The sequence below is a fragment of the Balaenoptera ricei genome, chromosome 11 (assembly GCF_028023285.1).
Source record: "Balaenoptera ricei isolate mBalRic1 chromosome 11, mBalRic1.hap2, whole genome shotgun sequence".
In the NCBI taxonomy this organism is placed as follows: domain Eukaryota; kingdom Metazoa; phylum Chordata; class Mammalia; order Artiodactyla; family Balaenopteridae; genus Balaenoptera; species Balaenoptera ricei.
The window spans coordinates 21,367,298-21,392,888 of NC_082649.1; the positions used below are offsets into that span (position 1 = coordinate 21,367,298).

The 25,591-nt window shown below is 43.5% G+C and overlaps 5 protein-coding genes and 1 pseudogene across 5 annotated transcripts in view; 2 read left to right on the plus strand and 4 right to left on the minus strand.

The window, feature by feature from the left end:
• LOC132374436 (uncharacterized) overlaps positions 1–25,591 on the plus strand; it is a 58,210-nt gene that overhangs the window by 1,472 nt on the left and 31,147 nt on the right. The window contains exons 2-3 of the mRNA XM_059938100.1: positions 6,604–6,619; positions 16,233–16,591. Of these exons, the coding sequence (XP_059794083.1) occupies positions 6,604–6,619; positions 16,233–16,591 (375 nt within the window). The remainder of the gene's footprint in view (positions 1–6,603; positions 6,620–16,232; positions 16,592–25,591) is intronic.
• The window catches only part of LOC132374416 (uncharacterized), a 112,354-nt gene continuing 89,333 nt past the window's right edge, over positions 2,571–25,591 (minus strand). The window contains 4 exon segments of the mRNA XM_059938079.1: positions 2,571–2,632; positions 2,635–2,887; positions 6,657–6,664; positions 7,747–8,085. Coding sequence (XP_059794062.1) covers positions 2,571–2,632; positions 2,635–2,887; positions 6,657–6,664; positions 7,747–8,085 — 662 coding nt within the window.
• Positions 9,062–9,485, minus strand: LOC132374428 (histone H2A type 1-B-like). The gene has a single exon (XM_059938092.1). The coding sequence runs from the start codon at positions 9,452–9,454 to the stop codon at positions 9,062–9,064; it is 393 nt and encodes a 130-aa protein (XP_059794075.1). The 5' UTR covers positions 9,455–9,485.
• Positions 14,129–14,619, minus strand: LOC132374432 (histone H2B type 1-B-like). Its single transcript, XM_059938096.1, has one exon. The coding sequence runs from the start codon at positions 14,581–14,583 to the stop codon at positions 14,203–14,205; it is 381 nt and encodes a 126-aa protein (XP_059794079.1). The 5' UTR covers positions 14,584–14,619; the 3' UTR covers positions 14,129–14,202.
• Positions 14,910–15,308, plus strand: LOC132374224 (histone H2A type 1-D-like; annotated as a pseudogene).
• On the minus strand, positions 20,754–22,518 carry LOC132374419 (histone H1.2). Its single transcript, XM_059938083.1, has one exon. The coding sequence runs from the start codon at positions 22,483–22,485 to the stop codon at positions 21,844–21,846; it is 642 nt and encodes a 213-aa protein (XP_059794066.1). The 5' UTR covers positions 22,486–22,518; the 3' UTR covers positions 20,754–21,843.

The following is a 25,591-nucleotide window of genomic DNA, read 5'->3' on the forward strand; positions in this document are numbered from 1 at the left end:
ATATCCCTAGTCCAATTATATGTTTCAGTAGCATACCAGACTTTAGAACTCAGCTGGAGAAGGGATGTGAATTCACTTGAAGTTGGCTAAAAGGGAAACAGCTTATCCTCATCTAAAAAGATATTTACAAATGCCTCTGTCATTGGGTTCCTTTTTGTATCATTTTTATAGAAGGCTGATTTCAGCCTCAGTGTGTTAGTTTCAGTCACTATTTCTCCTAGCTTTTTTGGTCCCATTTCCCACGTGATAATTGTCCTTCAAGATTTTGGGGGGAATGATAAAAGTACGGAGCCTGGCTTAATTTAAACTGACTATGGGGAGAGTTCAAGGCTGTATCCTAGATGACCAGAGGAGCAAAAATGGGCCTGGTTGGGAGAGTGGTCACTTTATGTTTTCCTTAGCTGGTGTCCTGGTGTCCGTCGGGAGATATGTATTGATTTCATGTAATGTGCCAGATACTGTTGTAGGCATTGGGGTACACCAGTAAGCAAATTAGAATTTCCTGTCCTACATTCAGAGCATATGTAATGAAGTGTGTGGATAGTTTTCCTACACTGGAGGGAGGTGTGGTTGCTCAATAGACCAGCTTCTGTTACGGTTGGCCTGTCTTTTTTAGTTCATAAGCCATGTAGGTAGTATCACACTCATTTTAGTCATACTCACTACCTGAGTGAAAAACCTGTGAGCCTTCCTCAGGCCTAACAGTCATGAAGTCCTTGTTCAGAACAAAGATAATGCTGCCTGATTTGCCACTCCTGCATCATTCCTAAGAGCCAGAGAAAACCTGGCATGCTGACTGATTCAGGCAGTACCAGGTCAAGGAATTGTAGATGGGGGATCGATTATGGCAGCCCTCTGGTGGGCTAGGGGGGTGGGAGAGGGCCTGAGCGCTTGTGTAGAAAATTCATGCATGCATTCATTCAACTCTGCCATGAAAGGACACAAGGGAAGACAGCAGTCTATGAAGCAGGAAATGGGTCATCAGACACCAGATCTGTCTGCATCTGTCCAGTGCCTTGATCTTGGACTTCAGTCTCCAGAACTGTGAGAAATGTTTGTTGTTAAAGCACACAGTCTATGGTGTTTTTATTATAGCAGCCTGAACCAAAACACCATTTAATGGATATAGATAATATTTTCTTTATCTGGTCCCTTCTCATGACAATTTACATTGTTTCCACTCATTTACTATTACAAACAATGTGCTGCATTAAACCATGTTTAAGTTCTTAGTGATCTCATCCAGTCTCACCGTTTGTATGTTGATGAGTCCCCAAATTTTTATCTAGTCCAGACCTCTCACCTGAACTTTAGAATCTCGCTTTCCCAACCACCTAGTCAGTATCTCCTCCAGTGTCAAGAGAGAGACATTAGCAGAGTAACCAGGCAGCAAAGTGTTTTCTAGAGCAGCCATCAGTACACCCTTTTCAAACATTAAATCAAAGATGCTGATTATGCAGTTAGCTGGTTTATCAATTTGAGGACATACTTTAAAAAACCTTTTATAATAACCATATTGTCATGTTTGAAAGTTTCATTAAAAAAAAAATACAGTTTACTGCAGACAGAGGAGAGATGAGCTGGAAGGAAGGTGAAGGTGCAAGAGAGCCACCTAAGAGCCACTTAACTGCAAAGGAGGGAGCTTCTCCCTTACAACCTCAAAGGCCCTGACAGAGGCCTAGGGGTTCAGAACAGACTCCCTTAGTCTAGTAAATGGGAATTTAAAAACTCTGCTTAGCCAGGGGCTTAGGGAGGGCCCCCAGCCCGAGGATGAAAATCAGCAATGCCGAGGCATTTTTAAACCCGAGATCACTGGCTTTACAGGGGGGTGACGACACTCAGCATGATGCCTGGCTCAAACTCTAGAGGTACCTGAGGCCAGGGTCTGGGGCCGACCCAGCGGAGGACGGGGAGGTGGTGGGAAGGGAGAGATCATAGAAGGCAGATCTTTCCTGACGTTGCTAAAGGCAAATACACTAGGAATTAACACCTGGCGTCTTGCATCTGGCTTCTGACTTCTGTGAGCGAAGCAGCACCCTCGCAGGTTCTGGCAATTTGTACAAATATCTACTGAACCCTCCCAGGACTAAAAACAAGATCGGCGGCGATTCAGTAATGCCTGCTTCCCAGAAAAGAAACTGCCTCCTCGACGAAACTCCGGCCGGCAATTGATGCTCCTTTTACAGACGATGTGGGGTAGGCAGGATCCCTCCTACTAGAAAGAGCGGGGACGCCGGGCCGTAAGTCCTTCATCGAGGTTACCGGGACTTCCAGACCCCTCTCATTAGCTTTCCTTAGTCCAGCGTTAGCCCCACCCACAGCAAGCCCTCGCAGCCTGATTAGGCGAAGGTACCGCTACTCTTAGCAGGTGCCCAAAGATTGGCTGATGGAGACCGGCAGTGAAGCAAGCGAACCGTTTGGCCTGTAGTTAAGGCCACAGTAGCCTTAAAACAGAACCACTTTTTTTCAAAAGAGATACGTCTTGAGCACGTAAGTCGCGTACAGCTCTTCCTGAGCGGAGGGTGGCGGCCCTGAAAAGGGCCTTTAAAAAAAATGTATAGAATGAGACTTTAGCCACCGAAGCCGTAGAGAGTGCGTCCCTGGCGCTTAAGCGCATAGACCACGTCCATGCGGTGACAGTCTTGCGCTTGGCGTGCTCGGTGTAGGTGACGGCGTCCCGGATCACGTTCTCCAGGAACACTTTCAGCACCCCGCGGGTCTCTTCGTAGATGAGGCCGGAAATGCGCTTCACGCCGCCACGCCGGGCCAGGCGGCGGATAGCTGGCTTGGTGATGCCCTGGATGTTGTCGCGCAAAACCTTGCGGTGGCGCTTAGCGCCTCCCTTACCCAGACCCTTGCCGCCTTTGCCGCGCCCAGACATAATTACCTAAATATCGCAAACGTACAGAATGCAACAGGCTACTACTTGGTCAAGAGTAATTATAAGCTATAGTCGGACCTCGTTGAGACTGAAAGCGCAGGCGGGAAAAGAGGCACTGACAGCACCCCTTTGGCTCCGCCCCTCTCGGCAGTGATCCAATGACTATGTGGGAGAGAAGCTAGTAAAGAGGTTCACTTTTAAACTGGATTGTTTTGCTCCCTTTGCTCTTTGCATCTGAGGCTGTTTATTTCTTCGGCTGAGAATTTTAGTGGAGACTTATACAGTATTTTATGGCAAATACTGTACTTTCTCATTCAGGAGGAAGTGATTGTTAGTTGCTAAGGGTAGCAGAATATGACTCCCCATTCCCCCACTCCCATATGCTTCTTTGGCAGAAGGACTATTTTTGAGCTGATTATTTTTTTAAAAACACCATACACAAAAACATTTCTAAAAACAGAGTAGAATTTACTCTTTTGTGAGGGACATTTACATTTATAAAGGGAATTTTGATTTGTGTCTTTTTCTCTGTACCGGGAAGAGAAGGATGACTAAATCACCAGAGAATCTCATCAATGAGGAGGCACTAGACTTAATTCTGTATAACAACCTTACCCTTGTTGTTCCTTTTCCTGGTAACCTCTCATAACTGGCTCCCACCCACTTCTTAGCTGAAGATGGTATTTAAGGTGGTGGCTTGGGCCAATTTTGGGAGTTTACTCAGTTTTTCTAGGTATTTCTCAAGCCTATGTGAGGTTATACATGTTATTAAGCTTCTGTTTGCTTTTCTCTTGTTAATCTACCTTTTATACAGTGGTTCTCAGCCAAGAACTTAGAAGCGTAGAAGGAAAGTTATTTTCCCTCCCTTATAGGTATATTGATTATTTTGAGCTGTAGCAGAAAAACAGCAAATGTAGAGGGAAGATTTCTCTGAACTCCCATTATCTGCCTAAAGACAGATCCTCCAAAAGGAACTCAATTGTCATAAATCCCTTCCCAAGGAGTTTCATTAACTAGGGAAGAGTGACACTTATCTGAGGAAAGGACACTAAAAATTGACACCACACCCAGACAAACCTTGGCACAACCTATTGTCCACAAAAATTAATTGTCAATCTAAGACAGAAATAGAGGATTTTATTAGAGCCAACGTGAGGATTATAACCTGGGAGACAGTCTTTCAGAAAACTCTGAGGACTGTTCTGCTTGTCAGAGGTCAAAGCACAGCTATATAAGTTTTTGAGACAAAGAGTCATATATCAAAGTTACATATTGAGTCTACATAGTCCAGACTTTCACGTACAAGGTGAGTAGTGGGGCATCACAGTCCCTTACAGGATTGAGAAAGGAATGTTATCTCCTAAGGAGTTACCTTGCTGGAACCAGGAGAAAATTGCTCTTTTCAATGAAGCAGGCATTCCTGTGTCTTCTAAGGAAGTCTGGTCAATCTGTAATGTGCACAATGCACACTAAAGAGGGGTAGTGGCCCAAATAAGCAGAGAGAAAATTTTATGTTTAGAAATTTTCTTATCCTGCCTTAAACATAATTTTATTTTATCCTGTCATACCTCTCCCATCTATTCTTCTAAGGGCCCAATCATCTTTCCTAAAAATTATTTACTCTCCCCCAAGAGGCCTACATACATACCACCCCCAACCCCTTTTCCCTATTAAGATGGTGTTTAAGTCTGAATTTTAAGCCACCTTGAGGAGTTACTCATTTTTCCCTGGGTATCTCCCACGTATACATGAGGGCTACATGTTACTTCTGTTTTGTTTTTCTCTTGTTAATTTGTCTTTTATTTCAGGGGTCTCATGGAGAATTATTTTTCCTTCCCTACAGCTGTGTGACCTTTAACCTTGCCTTTGTTTTCTTTATCTGTAAAACTGGGTAATGATAACACTGATGGAATTCTAGTGAAGATTTAATTTAGCTATTGTAAGCAAAGCATTGGAACAGAGACTGGCCCATGAAGTCCTATATAAATGTGACTTGTTTTCAGTTGGTATTATTTCTTTTTTCTTTTTTAAAGGAATTCCTTTATTATTATTTTAAAAATTATTTATTTATTTTTAGCTGTGTTGGGTCTTCGTTTCTGTGCAAGGGCTTTCTCTAGTTGTGGCAAGCGGGGGCCATTCTTCATCGCGGTGCGCGGGCCTCTCACTATCGCGGTCTCTCTTGTTGCGGAGCACAGGCTCCAGACCCGCAGGCTCAGCAGTTGTGGCTCACGGGCCCAGCTGCTCCGCGGCATGTGGGATCTTCCCAGACCAGGGCTCGAACCCGTGTCCCCTGCATTGGCAGGCAGACTCTCAACCACTGGGCCACCAGGGAAACCCTGGTATTATTTCTTAAAGAATCTTCCTGGACTTGAGATATTGCCCTGAGGTCTCATCTTTACTCCTAACACAGTATCAATCACACAAATATGCATTTACTCTTGAGGATTTTTTTTTTTAAATCACAGCATCTAATAAAGGACAAAGCATCAAAGCATTGTTTTGTTTTTCATACGTGACATGTTAAACATAGTGGGTCCAAATATGTTCCTTTGGGCTCTCTCCCAAGGTGCACTGACAATCTCAGGCTTCTAGCTTTCCTGCAGCCAAGCCTGGGGTGCTGTTCAAATCTCCATACCAGTTTCCCACTATTGTGTTAAATTTCTTGAAAACACTCATTGAGCAGTAACTCACTTCTACTGGGACAACTGGAAAGCCTCCTACTAAATTTTTAAGTCTGAAAAATTCACCCTGACCTTGACTTCCTCCTCCTTTCCTTTGAGAGTCTTTATAACAAACCAAAAGTCATTCTAGACTCCAACAGCATTAGCTGTAAACTTCAACCTGTGGTGTAACATCACTCTGCAGCCTGGGTAAGAAAAACCCTTTTTGACTGAAGACCTTGCAGCAGCCATTTAAAAGATACAATCTGTACATTAAATACCCCCTTTTGTCTTCAGCCCGACCTTAGTCACTCCCCTAATATAAAATAATAGATGCTTAATGCAATGATATTAAAATGCTGGCACCACCCCCCTGCCCAAAGTGTTCAGTAAATTTTCTTTCACAAATTTGATTTTCTTCCACGTTTGATTTTAAAATGTCTGCTGAATTTTATTTCTAAACTGAGCAGAATCTATGCAGGTAAGTAATGCCAAATAAAAAGGAAATTTAGAAGCTAAAGTTTGTCTTTATTTCAAATTTCGAAAAATCCTAGAGTATGAGAGAAAATGATACACAGTTCAGGAAAATTAACAGCATTTATATGATGCTATGTGTCCAAAACTTGATGCATATTATTCCAATAACAACCCTACAAAGTGGGTAGTGTTACTCCCATTTTTCTGATGCTGGAGAAGGTGATTTGTCTAAGATGACACATTAGGTAGTAAAGCTGGGATATGAACCCAGGTAAGCTAGCATCCAAGTGCTGCCAGCTTGCTGAGTATACCCTAGAAAAATTAACAAGGGTATGAATTTTAAGACTGTGTTAACCTTTTTTTCCTAGATACTGCATAGTTGTTCTGTTGAGGGGCTCAAGTAAATGAAGACTTAAAGCCAAATTCATGTTCCTTGGCTGGGGAGGGGAAGGATCAGCCAGTCCCAGTCATTGTCCCCTGCCTATCTGATCCTCAACCAGCAATGGGCACTTTTACTTTTTTAAAGCTATCCTATCAGGCCCTGTACATAAACACTTTTTTCCCAAGATACATAAAACATTAAAGGAAAAAGTCAAACAGTGTACGTAAGAGCCAGCACAGCAATAAACAAGAAAAACCAAGATACCTGGACTTCAGCAGGGGCCAAGAGTTGAGGGGCAAAATCACCTTGGTTTAAGCCAAGGGCATTGGTGCCTCTGACAGACCCCTTATATGGGTAACAAAGGTCTGTGCCAGGCAGAGGCTTATACCAGTCTGGAAAAAATAAAATGTTAAAACAATATACACAGAGAGAAATATCTTTGTCATTTTAAAAAATACATTATTTTGTAAACCAAAAGTTTTTATTGAAACCCTGAAATGTAAATAAATCCAAGTGAACAACACAACACACATTACTCTTCTGTGTATTTTGTGGGTTTTGTTGTAGGTGGGAATTGGGCAAATCATTTTAGCAAGGTGAATCAATTCTCATCTCAGAGCTAGGCATAGACTACTAGGAATAAGGTATGGAAAAAACTGAAGCAAAGCCTTCAGAATTGGTGGCTGTCATGTTTTTTAGCATTCTGTATTGTTTTATAGTTTGTGAAATATAGTGTAAAAGTTACACAATTAAAAGGTTATTCTTTTTCTCACATTTGGTCACTATCCCATGTGTCACTTTTCACCCAGTACTGAATCCCCAGACCGAAAAAACGTAAAAGCAAGATCACTGGGTCAAATGGCTAAAATCCTATATTTGAGTAATAACTACAGCAAAGAAATGTGAAAAAATTGTACAGCATAGCATACCATGGTACATAGCCCTAGAATAGACAAAAGCAACGTGAGATAAAGCAATGCAATCAACTGGACTATTTACAAGCAGGGTCATAAATAAGGTTTGATAAACTATGCCTGGATGGCTACCTGTTAAGGAAGTGTGGTTAGACCCTCGCTTCACACAACTCCAGAAATGTTTGGCTGTGGGGGAAGGGGGTGGGACGGTAAGAGTTCTACCCCAACTCACCCTAGTTGAGGGGAGAATTTTACTTCCTTACGGTACAGCTCTTCAAAATGAAGCTGTAGGCGGCTCTGAAAAGAGCCTTTGGGTTTAAAGATTGGCACTTTAAATAACGGAAAAACAGGTTTATGCCCTCTCCCCGCGGATGCGGCGCGCAAGCTGGATGTCCTTGGGCATGATGGTGACGCGCTTGGCGTGGATGGCACACAGGTTGGTGTCCTCGAAGAGCCCCACCAGGTAGGCCTCGCACGCCTCCTGCAGCGCCATCACGGCCGAGCTCTGGAAGCGCAGGTCGGTCTTGAAGTCCTGCGCGATCTCGCGCACCAGCCGCTGGAACGGCAGCTTGCGGATCAGCAGCTCCGTGGACTTCTGGTAGCGGCGGATCTCGCGCAGGGCCACCGTGCCGGGCCGGTAGCGGTGCGGCTTCTTCACGCCGCCCGTGGCCGGCGCGCTCTTCCGGGCCGCCTTGGTGGCCAGCTGCTTGCGCGGGGCCTTGCCGCCGGTGGACTTGCGAGCGGTCTGCTTAGTACGAGCCATGACAAAGCCTCACGATGAACGTTCTCCCAAATGCCAGTGGAAAGCACTCAGCCGCCCTTCTTTTATACAGCCAGGCCACCAACTATTGGACCCAAGAACATTCAAAAGTACCCGCGCCCTCCTCGGATTGGTCCATTTCTGTGCCTGGCCCGGAAGAATTAAGAGCTGCTTTCGGGTTGGTGAATGAATCCTAAACCCTGCCCTTTAACTATAGCGACTCCGACGCCCTGACGTCATTTTATTTACGCTTTCGCTTCCAAAACGTACAGCAAAGTTACACAAAGCAACGCGGGCACCGCCAACGGATTGATTTTTTGTGTATTTTTTTCTTTTTTTAAAGTACAATCACCAAAGATATTTTGGAAGTGCTTAGAAAAATTAGATGGGCTGCATCTAAAATGATACTCAGATTTTCTTGAGTCTGGCACAAACACTGTGGACAGTCAGGAAGATGTTTCTGACAGGAGCGCGAAGTACCAAGGATCTGTAATTTACTCAGTCCCTTCAGGAAATGTGTAATGTTTTTATAAAGTTGAATAGATGCAGAGGTTTGAGGTGTTCCTTTAAGTCAACAAAAAATGTTGAAGGTTAACTTTGAAGAATACAGCGCTTCTCACTATACTGAAAGTGAGTATACTTTCCTCACTCTCCAGTGCGAAAAACTTTCCAAAAGTCACCGCTGGAACGAAGAGGAAAGTAGTTTGACTATAAACTGATTCACCTATACTTAATCTGGTCAATTTAAACTCGTGTGGCTTTCCTCACAGCTGGTGTTTTCGCACATATTGATTTCCCTCAGGACACTCACTTATTAGCCGTGATTTTTCGCCTGATGTCACAACCCTCGTATGGGCAGAACTGAAAAGCATGACAGCTCTTTAAAAGAAAAGGGTGGGTGGCTCTGAGAAGAGCCTTTGTAAGTTGACTTTTTTCTTTTTCTTGGATAATGGAAACCAAAAATGCCGTGCAAAAGTAATAAACACTTTATTTGCCCTTGGCCTTGTGGTGGCTCTCAGTCTTCTTGGGAAGCAGTACCGCCTGGATGTTGGGCAGGACGCCGCCCTGAGCGATGGTCACGCGCCCCAGCAACTTGTTAAGCTCCTCGTCGTTGCGGATGGCCAGCTGCAGGTGGCGCGGAATGATGCGCGTCTTCTTGTTGTCGCGGGCCGCGTTGCCCGCCAGCTCCAGGATCTCTGCCGTCAGGTACTCCAGCACCGCCGCCAGGTACACCGGCGCCCCGGCGCCGACACGCTCGGAGTAGTTACCCTTGCGGAGCAGGCGGTGCACTCGGCCTACGGGGAACTGGAGCCCAGCTCGCGACGAGCGGGTCTTAGCCTTCGAACGAACCTTGCCGCCCTGTTTACCACGCCCAGACATAGCTACTATCCCTCCACTTAAAAGCCTTCAAAATAAAAAGCAAGCAATAAATAAAGCTGCGGCGAGAGCAATATTTATACTAACCAGAGGTAGGCTTGTGCTAGTTTCCCATTGGCTACTATTTAAGAACCAATGGGAAATCAGAACCTGCATCCTTCTTTTGCATACAAGGCTCCCGTCTAGTGTGAGTTTTCCGTTTGCTCCAATCTCATATAGTCTGGTGGGCTTTTAATACTGTTAATAATGGAGTCTATTTGGTTTTTTCAAAGCACTGTTCTTAAATGCAGTCAGAAGCAGGAGTGATTATTCTTATTGTTCTGACTTTTTGCTATTGAAATTGTGACTCATGATTTTTGGAAAGGAATAAACGCAGAACAATTTCGAAACATAATATTTAAGAGGGAGGTACTTCTATTCCCAGTGTTACTTTAACTTACCTAACTCTTTAACTCGTTTGACAGGAAAGAGGGAGAAGAGGAAACAATTAATTTTTTGTCCTGGCCCAAGTCTTAAACTATCTGAACAATGAAAACTGAAGGCAAGAACTGGATGATCCAGTAAGTCTTCCGTTTCATTCATAGCTTACCTATGAGGCCTTCCAGGATCACCTGGGAGGTATGTAGAGTGAGTACTGTCCTCATTTTAGAGATTGTGAAACTGAGAGACCCAGTTTGTTTGTCTTGGCCAAGGTTAATGGGACCAAGGACAACAAAATCCTGGCTGAAAAACTTTGTCGTCGTTCCCCAGTGCCACCTCTCAACCTTCCTACCCTCCCTCTTTTCTCACTTGGCTACCACACACAGGATTCTAATTACTTTAGAAAACTCCTCCATCATTCTCCATATCGTACCGCACTTCTTGCAGTTAGAGTGCTGAAAATTTTGCAGTACATGAGGACTCCTAAGAAATGAGAGAGAACAAACACCCCACAGCACATAAATACTCAAAATGAGATTACAGTATATTACTATAAAACACTATATTAATATTACCACAGAGTGTTTGGTCTTAAGCTCTCATGTTGAGGAACATAAAATTAAGAGAAATTACCGAGGGAGATCTTGCCGTTTTTTCTTTTAATGGTCCATGAAATAGAAATAGATGGGGCCCAGATGGAGGCGGATTACTATTTCAGAAATTTTTGAGGACTCCAGCCTAAAAGTCTACTAACTAACAGGATGGTAAAAGGAACAAGAGCCTGGGTGTGAGAAAATTACTTCTAAACCAACTCGGTCAGAGAACTATATTTTGATCCAGGCAACCAAGCAGGAGAGTAAAGATGCTCATTTCCTGTTTCTTTTTTTACCTTCTCTCAAGTCTTTTGACTCCTATGACGTTTTCTCTTAACAATATTCACTTCCTTATTATTTATTATCTTCACCATGGACAACAGCAATATACATCAACACTGGCTCAGCCGTGTCTGAAATGTTTCAAAAACCGTGATGGAGATGTAAAAAGGTATCTCAGGTGCTGCCTTGAAGACTTCATACTCTCTTTTGAAAAGGGCAGGGGGTGGGGAGGTGGGGGGTTGTATACCTGAAGTTTAAATAGTACAGCATTTTTTGCATCCAAAACTGAAGGTTTTAAGCAATAAATATTATAAGAGCACATGGAGAAGAGTAATCACTGTGAATCAGAAGGGTCAAGAGAACTCGAAAGAGATGTACATTTAGCATTTATTCAACATAAATAAGTAGTGCCAGAGTGTTCCAGGTGATGACATGGTGTGACCTTGGGGTCGCTGGGGAGGAAAAAATTTTCCTCTACCCTTCTAGGTTCTTCTGGCTGGTCTAAGAATTAAATTGACATGAGACAAACTAACAGGAAAAAGTTAAATTTCATTTCATTTGGGGGTCGGACACAATAAGAAAAATGAGACCCAAGGACAAGTTAGGCAGTTGAGGCTTGTTATGCCATCTGAGAGAAGAGGTTAGGGGCTTGGGACTTCAAAGGGTAGGAAGGCAATTCACAGGAAGATGAAAAAAAGAAAATGTTTTGTGAACAAATGTTTGCTGGGCCAAACAGAAACAATGGCACCCAGAAAAAAATTTTAATGAACAGTCTTTGCTAGGTTCCCCCCTGTCTGCACACCTCGTTCAAATTATACTGTAGTTATCTAGGGTGAGAGCTGCCTTCCTGGAACAGGTTCTCCATCTAAAATTCTTTTAGGCATTTAGGGGGAAGGTCAAAGCTTCTTCTTGCATCTTTTGGGCCTTGATTGCTTTCAGCTCTAAATTCTCTGCATGACAAAGTGGCACATCTTGGGAAGGCCTGCCCTGAAACCCATCACTGCCATATCAGTTTAATTATTAGACCAACCGAAGAAAATTGTTCCCCCTCCTACAGAGGCCACATGGGGATCCTGAACTTCCAACCCCTCCCCAGCAATAATGAGGCACCTCTTCCCTGTCAATGTCAAACAGGCTGAGCAAGAAACTTGGATGCCACTCCCACCTGACAATGAGGCAGTGCCCCTCCTTCTACCCCAGGCGGGGAGGGGGCTGGGAAGGGGGGAAGGTCTCCTAAACCTTAAATTTAAATAAGATGTAGAGTCTCATAACAATACCCAAGATGCCCAGGATAAGTTTATTTTACAAAAAGATCACTGTCATACCAAAGCCTCCATTTGAGTGAATAAAGATAATCAACATATATTAAGACCAAGAGACACATATGTTAGAATTCTCCAACTAGGATTCTAAACCAGCCATCATAAAAACACTTAAATGAGCAAAGTTGGTGCCTCATCAGAATCAGCTGGGGAGATGTATGAATTTTATTTCTGGCTTCTCACCACTCCCCACATAGTTTTGGAGTCTAGCCCTGAGTCCAGGAATCTGATTTTTAATTTCCTTTTTGCTTGTTAAAGATCAGCCAGGTATCAGTATAGACGTCAAAAAGGCCTAGCTTTGAGTTTAGGGGACCCAGGTTTTGGTTTGGGCTTCTTATTTAAGGGTATAGTTTTAGGTAAAATATCAACTATTAGGAAGAAGGGGGAGAGAGGAGAGAAGAAAGATAGAAGCAAGCAAGTAGGCAAATATTATGAAAGGCAAGATGGGGAAAAAATAATTCTTACCTCAGGAGATCATTTTGAAGAGGCTGAGATATTATTTCCCAGATCTCACCCCTCCAGGGAGTGATTCTTAAACTGCAGCTTGAGTTCAATAATTTTTTTTTTACGGGGGTGGGGGGGGGGAAAGTTATAATCTAAAAAACAAAAATTTTAACTTCTAAGACAAGCTTCTCTTTCACAACTATGTTTTGTGTACGCTGAGATAAGAAATGCTTCTCATATAGCAGTCATCTGATTTGTGTGGGAGCTGGGAAAAGATCATTTAAATTTAAATTTTCTTTTAAAAGTGGTCCTTTTTGAGAAATTCTACTTCAAGTTTTATTTCTTCATCCAGACACACTGTTGTATGTCACCTACATACGGTGCTCATAAACCAAAGGAAGAGACTTTTCCCCACCTTTTTAATAGGCAGTCAACTGCTGCCCCTTTTCCCGGCTCTTTTTCCCCTCCCCCAGTCCGAGGCCTAGACCAGCCCCAACTGACTCCTTTTCCTCAACCAAGGCCCTTCCTATCGGGATTATTTTTGGAGTCGCGGGTTCTTTGAAAAGGGTTTCCAAGAAAAATCAGCACATTTTCGTCTCCAACTGGGGCCCTCCCGCTCTGCGACGAGGTAACACCAGATGGGGAGGGCGGGAAATTCAAATCCTTTGTCCCTCCTAGAGCTGGAGTGCCACTCTTTCAAGCTCTTCTAGAGGCATCCCTGAACGGTAAATGACCCAAGAAACGGGACCCCAGATTTCAGGAATGAAAGAAAAATTGCAACGGCTTTAGATTGGCTGTTGCCATCAGTAAACAATTCTAATGTGAAATTAGAAAATCTCATTTCAACCGTGTGAAGAGAGCTTGAGGTAATACCCTACAGAAGTGCCCACAGCTTATTAAAGGAACAACAGGCAATTTTGCTTGTTTCTACAATCCCAGGGGAGTTCAGGCTCCCGGAGAAAATGCCACTTACCTGCCCTTTGTTCCGTCGGGACTCCTCCCCTCCCCTCTCCTCCTCCCCTCCCCTCCCCTCCTCCTCCCTCACATCCCCTCCCCCCTCACCCCTCCCCCCGTTCCCCCGCCCCTCCCCCCCGCCCCCATCCCCAACCCCACCCCCACCCCTACCCCTACCCCCACCCCCACCCCTACCGCTACCCCCACCCCTACCCCTACCCCTACCCCCACCCCTACCCCCACCCCCACCCCCACCCCCACCCCCACCCCCACCCCCACCCCCACCCCTACCCCTACCCCTACCCCTGGAAAGACAGCCTGGATAATCATCTCCTCAGGGTCTCTACTCTCTGAAATCCCCTAACCGCTTCCTTACCAAGGAGGGACATTCCCATCACCATTAGAAATTTCAGGAGGCTTTGTAGAAAGGAGTGAACACTTCCAACAGCTTAATAAGCATCTGAAAATTTAATCCCTGGGGAAAAAGTGAGTTTTTTTGAGTAATGCGACACAGTAATTCATGTCTTTTAAAGCCGATAAACCTTCCAAGTCGCTTGGGGCTCGTGGCTCCAAAATTGCTTCAACTATCAAACACCACTGAAAAAAAAACCTGAAAGTAAATATAACCAGTAGAGAACTGCATTCATCATCAAAAAAACGGAAGTTTCAGCTCTTCTTCGAAAAAGTGGGTGGCTCTGAAAAGAGCCTTTGGATTAAGAAGTGCCTATACAAGCACTTACTTGGAGCTGGTGTACTTGGTAACAGCTTTGGTGCCCTCGGAAACAGCATGCTTGGCCAGCTCCCCAGGGAGCAGTAGGCGCACAGCCGTCTGGATCTCCCTAGATGTGATCGTGGAGCGCTTGTTGTAATGCGCCAAGCGCGACGCCTCACCCGCGATGCGCTCAAAGATGTCGTTGACGAACGAGTTCATGATTCCCATGGCTTTTGATGAGATGCCAGTGTCTGGGTGAACCTGCTTCAGAACTTTGTATACGTAAATGGAATAGCTCTCTTTACGACTACGCTTGCGTTTCTTCCCGTCTTTCTTCTGCGCCTTAGTGATGGTCTTCTTAGAACCCTTTTTAGGGGCCGGTGCAGATTTCGATGGCTCTGGCATAATTCTTCCGAAGAGCTGCAGTAAACGTTAAACCGCCTTCTCCACAACTAAAACTAGTAGTGTGAGGAGTTCAGAACCCATTTATTTATAGTTGTTCAATGCAAATGAGCAATCAAGAGTTCTCACTTTTGATTGGATAACAGTAGTACGGGTTCACTAAGGGCGGGAGGGGTAGTTTATGCAAATAAAGGATACACTATTTGTTTTTCTATTGGATAGAAAAACAGCATACTTTTGACCAATCGGATAGCTTACTGGGGCATCCCTGTACTGTCCATAAAATGATTTGTTCACATGTCATCCAGCGTTTTCTCTTTTTGCTCACAATGTTTGTTGTTAAATTGTATAAGGTAATTACGTTTGGACGTGGTGAATAAGTAGGCAAGATTAGGGCTAAAGCTAAAACTCGATCTTCCCCAGCTGGTTTGCAGTTCCCAGTAGGCCGCGTACACTGGTTGCTCCGTAAGGGCAACTACTCCAAACGGGTCGGTGTCGGGGCCCCCGTGTACCTGACGGCCGAGATTTTGGAGTTGGCGGGCAGCCCGACCCGCGACAACAAGACGCGGGTCGTTCCGCCCCACCTGCAGCTGGCCATCTATAATGAGGAGGAGTTCCACAAGCTGCTCGGTAAAGTCACCATCGTTCAGGGCGGCGTTCTGCCCAACATCCAGGCTGTGCTGCTGCCCAAGAAGACTGAGAGCCACCACAAGGCCAAGGGCAAGTAAAGCCTAGACAAAATACGAAATTCTTTTTTATAAACTGTTTAGAAGTTCTTTTCAGAGCCATCTACGTTTTCATTAAAAAAGCTGGTAGCCAGGTTATCTATCTCTGTTTTGTAAAAGACAAAGTGACGTCAAAACACTGACTTCCAGGGAAATTGGACTTCCCACAAGCATTACTTTAGTGCATACCGGGTGAAACTTCTGTAGTCAACAAAAGCGTTTCTAAAGAGGAGGCGGAGCATCGCTCGGGCTTGAGAATAACAAAAAGCAAAGAAATTTTCCTTTTGCCAGTAATAACCCTGTTCGGGCTCTCAAGGTTGTAAATTTAAGCAAAATCTATTTTTTTATGACGAAAGTTTGGTTGCGGTCCAGTGTGTATCTGTCATCAAATCGGTCTTTACATGTGATTTTTTGAATCATCCACCCAGTGACACTGCCATGTAGTTTCACAAAAGAAAAACTCGGGGTTAGGGGAGCTGTGATGACCAGAGAAAGTGGCAGTCTTGGCGGTTCGAGATTTATTTAAACCTAACCCAGCTGTCTGGGGGAGAAAAAACAATTGTACTCAATTTACTGTGTGGACCAGCAGTATTGACAACCCGCGAGCGTGTCAAGAATTGAGACTGTCAGGGGAACTCATCAACTGAATCGGAAGTTAACATGGTCCTTAAATGTCTCGTTATGCACGCTGTAGTTGGCGGCAGGATGAAATAGAACGTATGAAAATTCCTTCAGATCCCAGAGGCAAAAAAAGGCACCGGGAATGGGTGGTAAAGTAATTCATCCAATCAGATTCTCTAGTAATTAATTCTCCTTCCCGGTCACCTTTCAGCCAATGGTTTTATCGCGCGGTACTTTTGAAAAACTACAAGACCAATCAGAATGCTTCTAACTATATTTAAAGACAACTGCCTAAGCCTGCATCAGACTGTGGGTGTGTGGTCAATCACTTGTCATGGCTCGCACTAAGCAGACCGCTCGCAAGTCCACCGGCGGCAAGGCCCCGCGCAAGCAGCTGGCCACCAAGGCGGCCCGGAAGAGCGCGCCGGCCACGGGCGGCGTGAAGAAGCCGCACCGCTACCGGCCCGGCACGGTGGCCCTGCGCGAGATCCGCCGCTACCAGAAGTCCACGGAGCTGCTGATCCGCAAGCTGCCGTTCCAGCGGCTGGTGCGCGAGATCGCGCAGGACTTCAAGACCGACCTGCGCTTCCAGAGCTCGGCCGTGATGGCGCTGCAGGAGGCGTGCGAGGCCTACCTGGTGGGGCTCTTCGAGGACACCAACCTGTGTGCCATCCACGCCAAGCGCGTCACCATCATGCCCAAGGACATCCAGCTTGCGCGCCGCATCCGCGGGGAGAGGGCATAAAGTTATCTCCCTAATTGAAAAAAGGCTCTTTTAAGAGCCACCCACAATTTTACTTAAAGGCGGTTGTGACATGATTGCTGAGGCATTAGAAATCACTAATGGTGGAAAGCGTATAGTAAAAATTCAAGTAAGAGAATTTAGTATTCGTAAAAACCAAAGTAATCCTTTATTCGGGTTAGAGTTATTCAGGGAATTATCTCTGATAATTAAAATACTGTCTTAAGGTCAATTGGTCTACCTAAAATGGAATTGTAGCTCAGGCAATAGGAACTGACCTCAGTACTCACCAGCAGAGATGCACTAAATTTATGTAACCTTAAGATTTGCCTATGCATCTTAAAATCAAGGGGGTTTGAGATATTGAAGGGTACCAACTGTAGAGCTTTTTTAACCCATGCCCCCTTTTAATTCAAAGAACATTTATTTAAATGTTAATTTTTTAAAAACATTTCCACATATTGATGTACAATGTAACTGATGGAGCAGATGGTTTTCTGAGGCTTAAGGCTTACACAACACGGTGACTTAAAACTACAAACAAAATTACAAAGTAGATACTGAATATTTATAATGAGAAAATAAACAAATTACAATTTTACAAAAAGACAAAACCATAGCTATCACAAGATTCAGAAAAATAGCACATTTTATTAAGTTGAATACACACTGTAATGCTTTATTTTCCTATATTTTTGACAGCATACTCTGATTTCCTCTTTAAAGGAAAATTGTTTAGTAATATTTTCTATAGAGTGTAGACAGTGGGAAGAGAATTCAGTATTCCCTCTACGGTGGTTGATCACAATTTGTTTTATTCCCTTGATAACTTAGAAGAATTTCAGCTTCAAAGCACTGTAGGTGGTGTCAAGTTTTTAGGATTGTTTTCAAATTTGGAAAATCCTCTGTCAAGCTTCTTTCATATGTGAATTGTAAAATTTGGAAGAATTCTTCACAGACTACCTTCTGGCTCTATACATTTCAAATCTCAATTCTCCCCTATGCACTCACTCCCAGTGCTAGGTACATGGATATATGACATCTAGTCCCATATTTCCTTGCCATTAATCCAGGTGAGTTTATCAGTGGGCAGTAGGAGTATTCCTTGAAGCCATTCTTAGATCAGACTGGCTAGCAACAACAGAACTATCAATATATATGAGCACATCTGCACATCACTTTATATATGTCATTAACCCCAAACAATATAGATGCAAGTAAATTTTCTCAAGTCCCAAATATTCTCATCAACATCCCAACATAATCAGACAAAAGGTGAATTGTAACAAGAGAAGATTGAATGGAAATAAATGGTTTTTACCAGCTGTGATTAAAATCTGTCAACACTGCAGTTAAAAAAAAAAAGTATTTTTTAAATGAGGGCAAGTGAACATACTATACTCCCAGGGGCCCCTCCCAGGACCTTGGAAGTACAGGGTCTGACACTTGAGTTTCATTATCTTCAGGGTAAATCTGCTTCTCAGCACTTGCTATGCTTTTCCAAATGACACATGGCCTTCCTTGCCCTCCTACCACTCTGTTATACCACACCTCAGCAGAGTGCCCTGTTGAGAAACACTAGTCTCAGATGACTCAGGACTCTGAGATAGAGTCAGCATAATTATAGGATCAGGTCAGCATAATTATTTCCTTGGAAACATCTAGATTCTACTCCAGAGCAAGTATCCTCTTGTGTGTTCCTTTCAGCATTTACTATAGATCTATATTGTTCAAGACGATAGCCACTAGCCATATGTGGCTATTGAGCACTTGAAACACGGCTAGTCCAAATTGAGATGAGCTTAAGTGTAAAAATACATACCAAATTTCAAAGAGTTAGTATGAAAAATAGAATTTAAAATCTCCTTACTATATTTACCTTAGATGACTTGTTGAAATATTTTTATTTTAGTGGGTTAAAATATTATTAAAATAGATTTTACTTGTTTTACTTTTCTAAAATGTGGCTACTAGAAAATTTTTGATTACTTATGTGGCTCATTATATTTGTGAGGAACAGCACTCATACATGGAGGATAATTATACTGGCTCACTGATCAGATATTAACTCATTATGTCCTTAATATGACCAAGCCTCAGTAATAATGGCACCTACCTCAAGGTGCTGTGACAAGAATGTGTTTGAAAATAAATGAAGAGTGTTCAGCAATAGTGCTTGGCACCCTTGTAAATTAGTGCTCAAGAAATGCTAGCTGGGCTTCCCTGGTGGCGCAGTGGTTGAGAATCTGCCTGCTAATGCAGGGGACACAGGTTCGGGCCCTGGTCTGGGAAGATCCCACGTGCCACGGAGCAGCTAGGCCCGTGTGCCACAACTACTGAGCCTGCGCGTCTGGAGCCTGTGCTCCGCAACAAGAGAGGCCGCGATAGTGAGAGGCCCGCGCACCGCGATGAAGAGTGACCCCCGCTTGCCACAACTAGAAAAAGCCCTCGCACAGAAACGAAGACCCAACACAGACAAAAATAAAAAAAAATAATAAATAAATTTTAAAAAGTTAAGTACATTGGAAATTGGAAGTAATGTTAAAAAAAAAAAAAAAAAGCTAGCTGTCAACAGTATTGCTGTTACCACTGTGCCCTATATCCCTGTTCCCTTCTGAAATTCTCTAATGATGTAATCACATCTTGTACTGGACCTGTTCCTCTCTGGCATGGATTTCAACCACAAAGTTACCTTTTACATCTCCCTCAGGCTTCGAAGAAATGATATCTAGAGCACTGCCTAGGGGAAGTAATGGGATATTTAATTTTTCAGCCATGAGAGCACTGTGTATGTACAGAAAAAAAATTTTTTTACAATAATGCATTACAAGGAGCCTTTAATTTCTGTGTACACTTCCAAAGTACAAGAACATTTCATGAATTTTCATCATTATCAGTCAGCAGTTTAGTTTATGCAGTATTCATTGCCATTTTTGGCTAATCAGCCATGTTTGGCCAATTATTTGAGTATATTATTGCTGTTGTCAATATTATTTTATAATAATAAGTGAATACTGAAAATAATATTAATAATGTAAAAATAAAATATAGGTTTTATAAACTAAACAAAATCGTGACAAAGACCTTTTCGTTAAAATAGCCAATTTTTAGAATTGAATGAATGTCTTATTAGACCCAAGCCAGTAAACTATGTGAACAGTTGTGAGGGAATGGAACAAAAAGAACACGGACAAAATTGAGGAAACATTGTTGAAGACTATCTAAAGACTAGGTAAAATTAGAGATTTTTAACAATAACTTAGCTCTCTGTGAATCAACTCTTCCTGCAGCCTTACTAAAGAATGGTTATATTTGTTTTTGAGGAATATGTTTTACTTGAAAGTAAAGGACATGTTTCAACTATGCAAATACGTTTGCAGGAAACATTCAATGACGGGATCAACTGTATATAAACCCAATAAATTTACACCGTAAAGGGCATTCACAAGAGGTTTGAAGAAAAATTAGAGAATCAACTCTCTTTGCTTAGGTTGATTCCTTCCCTGCCTCTTAGAGCTGATGTGAAATCAAGCAAATGGGTGGACTTGAAATTATTTGAAGGAGAAAGGGAAAATAGAAGTACATGGTGCTATTACTATAAGCCCTATCTGTGATTATATTTGGAGTGTCTTTATTAGGTTTCCTGGTTGTTGCAACTTGACCCAACCTGAACTAAGTGGAGAGGCCCCGGTGGCAGGAGTTCAGGTGGCTCAAAGAACCAGGAACTCAGGAGGTGTCAGGAACCCAGATCTTGCAGCACTCTCTGTACATCTCTCATCTCTGCTTTTCTACGCACTTTGGCTCCATTCTACTCTTTTTATCCAGTAGATCTCTTGGTTTCTCCTACACAGTGACTAAGACGAGGAATGAACTCCATTGCTACTACCACTAATGCAGGAAATAACTCAATTCACAGATTCGTCCTTGTGGCAATGGTTGAAGAACTGAGCTGCAGGTCTGCAGAAGCCCCTGACCCGGGAAATTGTCTTGAGAAATTCTCTGCCCACCAGAATAGAAATAGGATGCTGGACTTTCTCTATCCAGGAGAAACGCCATGAATATGAAAGAATCCACATATAATACTGTTAATGAAAACTAAAGCCCTTTATTAGAGACATCACCTCCCCCCCCAATACACACACTATTTCCAAAACTTTACCAATATATTTTTTCTCCTTCGCGTAGAAAATTTTGGATTGCACAAAAATGCGTTTAAAGCATCTTCGATTTTTAGATGTTAAAGTCTACCTAAAATGAGGATCCTTGACTGGCCGGCCAGGACAAAATGGCCGACTAAAAGTTGTTTTTCATGCGCTCAAATCCATCACACATCTGTTTTAAGTTACACGATGCGAGGAACAGAAAGATCCCTGGTCCAGCCTTGCCCTGGGTGGAAGAGTCATTGCCACCGCTGTAGCAGTTTTTCAAATGTTCCTTTGCTGCCACAGCCCACAGGAATTAACAAAAGAATGCGAGGCCAGAGTGCCTGCACCCACACTCCTCCCCGGATCGGATGATACCAACGCCCCCGAGAGCCAGCAACTTGACTTTCGAAACATGGAAAATGTCCGAAATACCAGATACATTTCTGTATCAAGCGAATAGTGCTAACCCAACGAAAGGAAAACAAACATTGGAGACTAAGGATGGAGGCCGGCCACCATCCAATTAAATACAGGGTGAAAATCACGGGCTGGAGAAGTGAGCCAACCCGCGAGCAGGGCGGTACTTTTGAATGAGTTCTTAGCCCAATCGGAATATCCCGTTAAGACTAAGAAACTGGCTGGATTTCTTTGTGGTCGTATTTGCTGCTCACAGGAGTGGAGTGGGGCAGGCGGATAGCCGAAGTACGCAAGCCTCAGGACAGCGCTTGTAATTGCTGACCAGGAAACTAACCAAAAGCACCGCAGAGCAAGGAACAACCCACAGGGATGGGTCTACGCCCTGCAACCTCACCGCAGTCACCCTTCCAAGCCCTCGCTGTCCATCTTAGTGTGGTGTGAGCAGCCTTCTGCAACGACTCCTGCGCAACCTTGATCTAGATTAAAAAGCTAAAGGTGATAGGTATATACAGAAACAGCAAGTATGGAAGGAGTATACAGGTCTTTTTTTTTTGAGATCAGTGGTGGCTCTGAAAAGAGCCTTTTTGGGTTTTAGAAGCAGACGATTAACAGCCTACTTCTTTTTGGGTGCAGTTTTCTTGGGCTTGGCAGCCTTAGGCTTGGTGGCCTTGGGCTTCACTGCCTTAGCAGAGCTCTTGGCGACCTTCTTGGGTTTAGCAGCTTTAGCTTTCCTTGGACTCTTGGCAACTTTCTTGGTCACAGTAGCTGCAGCTGGCTTCTTGGCCTTCTTCGGGGTCTTCTTGGCGGTTTTTTTCGGAGTGGCCGCACCCGTGGCTTTCTTGGGCTTCTTAGCTGCCCCAGCAGCCTTCTTGGGCTTGGTCACACCCGCCTTCTTAGCCTTGGGCTTGGCTTCCCCAGTGGCCACCTTCCTGTTGAGCTTAAAGGAGCCGGAAGCACCGGTGCCCTTGGTCTGCACCAGAGTGCCCTTACTCACCAGGCTCCTAAGACCCAGCTTGATGCGGCTATTATTCTTCTCCACATCGTAGCCCGCAGCCGCCAGCGCCTTCTTGAGCGCAGCCAGAGACACACCGCTCCGCTCTTTGGAAGCGGCGACAGCCTTCGTGATGAGCTCGGACACCGGTGGCCCAGACGCCTTCCGGCGCGCCCCGGCCGGCTTCTTGGACGCCTTTTTCTTAACCAGGGTCTTCTCCGCAGGAGGCGCAGCAGCGGGCGCGGCAGGAGCGGTCTCCGACATGCTGAATGGTGAAAATCTAGGATTCGGGAACAAGTGGCAAAACGCCGATAGAACTACGCTCGGCCCGGGCCGCCGTATATATAGAGCGCAGGCGCGCGCTGATTGGTGCTCCGGTCGCCCGCCTGGCTGGCAGGCTCTGAGCCGCAGCGGTGCGCCCAAGTTGTGTTTGTTCCACTTCACAAAAGGGGGAAAATATTAAAATACCCAGCACCAAATCACCCGAGTTTGGTCGGGAAAGGATCCGAGAAGCCTCAGCCTTCGTGCTCTCCATTTATTTTTTCCGCAACCACAAAGACTACTCGTCCAGTCGTCCCCAACTCCCCCAACTCCTAGGGAAGTCCTGGGCAGTCGGAGACCACTTTCTGTTTTTCTTCTAAATTACCTGTTCGCTCCTTTGCCCCTGAAAGTTCTTTTTCTCAGGGGTGGTTGGGCACATGCTTCCCTTCTTTTGGAGCCAAAAACGAAATGGTTTCCACCTAAATTTTCACCATAATTCTGTTTCTTCGCAAGGGAAGTAACACAGGTCCTCTGTGAATTCTTCGTACAGACCCACAGGAACTGTGGACTGGGACCAGTCCAAAGCAGTTAGGGCGGGATGGGAGGGGGTTCGTAAGCCTTGTGGGGGGGGGGGTCCTGGATGATGGGGGGTTAGAGACTTAAATCTTTGATTTGAAGACATTGAAACTCTATCAAATCCCTCTTTTCATAGATGGGGGCGGGGCACTCTTCTCACTTCTCCAAAGGCGAGAAATTGGGCTGTTTTTTAAAAGCTCTCAGGTTTCCCTCTGGGTTGTGCAAGACAGGGGGTCTGGCCCTCAAGAATACGGATAATGAGGGAAGAAAGGAGACCCCCTAAGCCTGCAAATAACCCCCAAATAGACTTGGCAGCTAGGGACGTGTAGATGATCTGTTTTCAGAGAAAACAAGCATTTATTTATTTATTTTTGCATGCTGCAATAAAGATGAATTTCAGCACATGAAAATTCTAGGTTACTTCCAGTAACAATATCTAACACATGTCGTGGTACAGGACACTCTCTAGCTGGGAACCCAAAGATACAGATGGAAATAAAGCAACTGACTTCAACAAGATACACTTTTGACTTTTAAGATGAACTATAGATTTGAAACAGAAATCATGAAATGGCAAAATTTTAACAGAAATAGAGGAAAAGTACTAGAACAAATAAATTATTATGCCACTTTTTGCTGATAAGCTCACCTCTTATCCCCTCTAAAGCCGGCCATATGTATTCTATTCTAAAGCTCCCTTTACTACTACTACATCTAGATGAAAATATGTACTAAAGATGTCAGTCTTAGATGTGATAGTCGAAAGGGGTTATACAAATTAAGTTCAGTGATGAATGAAAAATGAGGTATCTTCTTTTAGACTAAGGATAACCCCATGGTTTCACTGAATAACATTCATTCAACATTTGGAAACTATGTCTACTACTGGTCATGTCCTCTGGGAATTAACAGCCTAATAAGATTAGTGATGGATGAATTAGCAACCACAGAAAATCGCTTTAGACCTGCCATCCATCAGTGTGACTTTGGGCATAGGAATTGTAAGAAATCATTGAAAGTGTATGAACAACTAAAGCACCTTCATCACACTAATATGTTTTGGTAAAAAAAAAAAAAAATAAGAACATGCCATTTTGTTCTGATTCTATGTGCAATGAGCCCCCTCTTCATCTGAAACTCAGCTAAGTATGCATAACCACCAGGAAAAGAGCTGTGTGGAGTCTTGATTACCAGGTCACTGAACCTCCCTTCACTATAAATTGGTGTCCCTTTTTACAAATCAGCAGCATGTAAATTTGATTACTGTAATTCAGTTTTCTGATATGACCACTCAGTTTAAATCAATCAAATCACATCTCTCTATATGCAAATCTGAAGTCCAGAACCAGCCACCAGCCACTCAAATTCTTGCTCTCAACCTACTGGCTACATAGTAGAGGCTGGAAGGCAGAACAACAAGCAGCCCTTCTCTAGAGCCCTGTAACTTGTGTTGAGAAAAGTCAAAAACAAAGCAAAGATATTTCTTCATGTCTTTTCAAGCTGTAGTAGAGAATTCTCCACAAGTCCACTTGTGGTTCATCTAATGCTCTAAGGCCATGCTATACAGTAAAATAGAATGTGAGTCATACACGTAATTTTAAGCTTTCTAGTAGTCACAATGAAAAAATAAGAAGAAATAAGTGAATCTAATTTTAATAATATATTTTACTTAACTCTGTATATCCAAACTACTATCACTTCAACATGTAATCGATATTTTAAAAAAAAGACAGTTTCTATTCTTTTTTTCATATGGTAAGTCTTCAAATTCTGGTGTGTATTTTACATTTGTAAAATTTCAGACTAGCCACATTACAAGTGCTCAATGACCACACGTGACTAATAGCTGTCATACTGAACAGCACGCTGTCCACTATGACTTAATAGTTCCTTTTCGATTGGGCTCAGAGTACGCAAAATTATACGTTTACTTGTAGAAGATTGATACATTAATAAAGGTTTTGTTCAGTAGAGATGCAAGTGAATTCTTTCTGGTAGAAAAGATAACCCTAAAAGTTATGATTGTATTGCCTAAGAGGACATTAAACAATTTTGTATCTGATTTTTCAGCCTCCCAGCATTCTTTCTTGCCCTGACTGAATACATATTTCATTCTCCTGTATCCTGCTTTGACCTAACTTTGTCATTCTGCTTGCTCCGTCATTAATACTGAAATCATTCTCTGACCCATGCACAAGCTCACTATACACAGTACTTGTATGAGAGTCATGTTTTGAAAATTATACTTTGACACTTGGTTATTCAGTTTGTCCTACAAACTCTGAATCAGAATCTCTAGAAACCATTCTAAAAAATTGGAAGATACAAGATTTTTTGACCATGAGCTATAAAGCCACCTTAGATCTTGTAGATGTCCCATGAAGTCTCAGGCTTTGAAATAAGATTGAACAAACCCGTGAGCAACAAAAGACCTACTAAAATTAGCTCCAGGGAAAATTCAGATTAAGGGTGTGGTCTGCCCACTCAAAATTGATGGTGTCAAGATAGCCAGCAATAAACTGAGGACAAAGTT

Excerpts from the sequence above, each read along its gene's own strand:
- LOC132374419 (XM_059938083.1), bottom strand. The coding sequence starts at position 22,485 with ATGTCGGAGACCGCTCCTGCCGCGCCCGCTGCTGCGCCTCCTGCGGAG.
- LOC132374432 (XM_059938096.1), bottom strand. The coding sequence starts at position 14,583 with ATGCCAGAGCCATCGAAATCTGCACCGGCCCCTAAAAAGGGTTCTAAG.
- LOC132374428 (XM_059938092.1), bottom strand. The coding sequence starts at position 9,454 with ATGTCTGGGCGTGGTAAACAGGGCGGCAAGGTTCGTTCGAAGGCTAAG.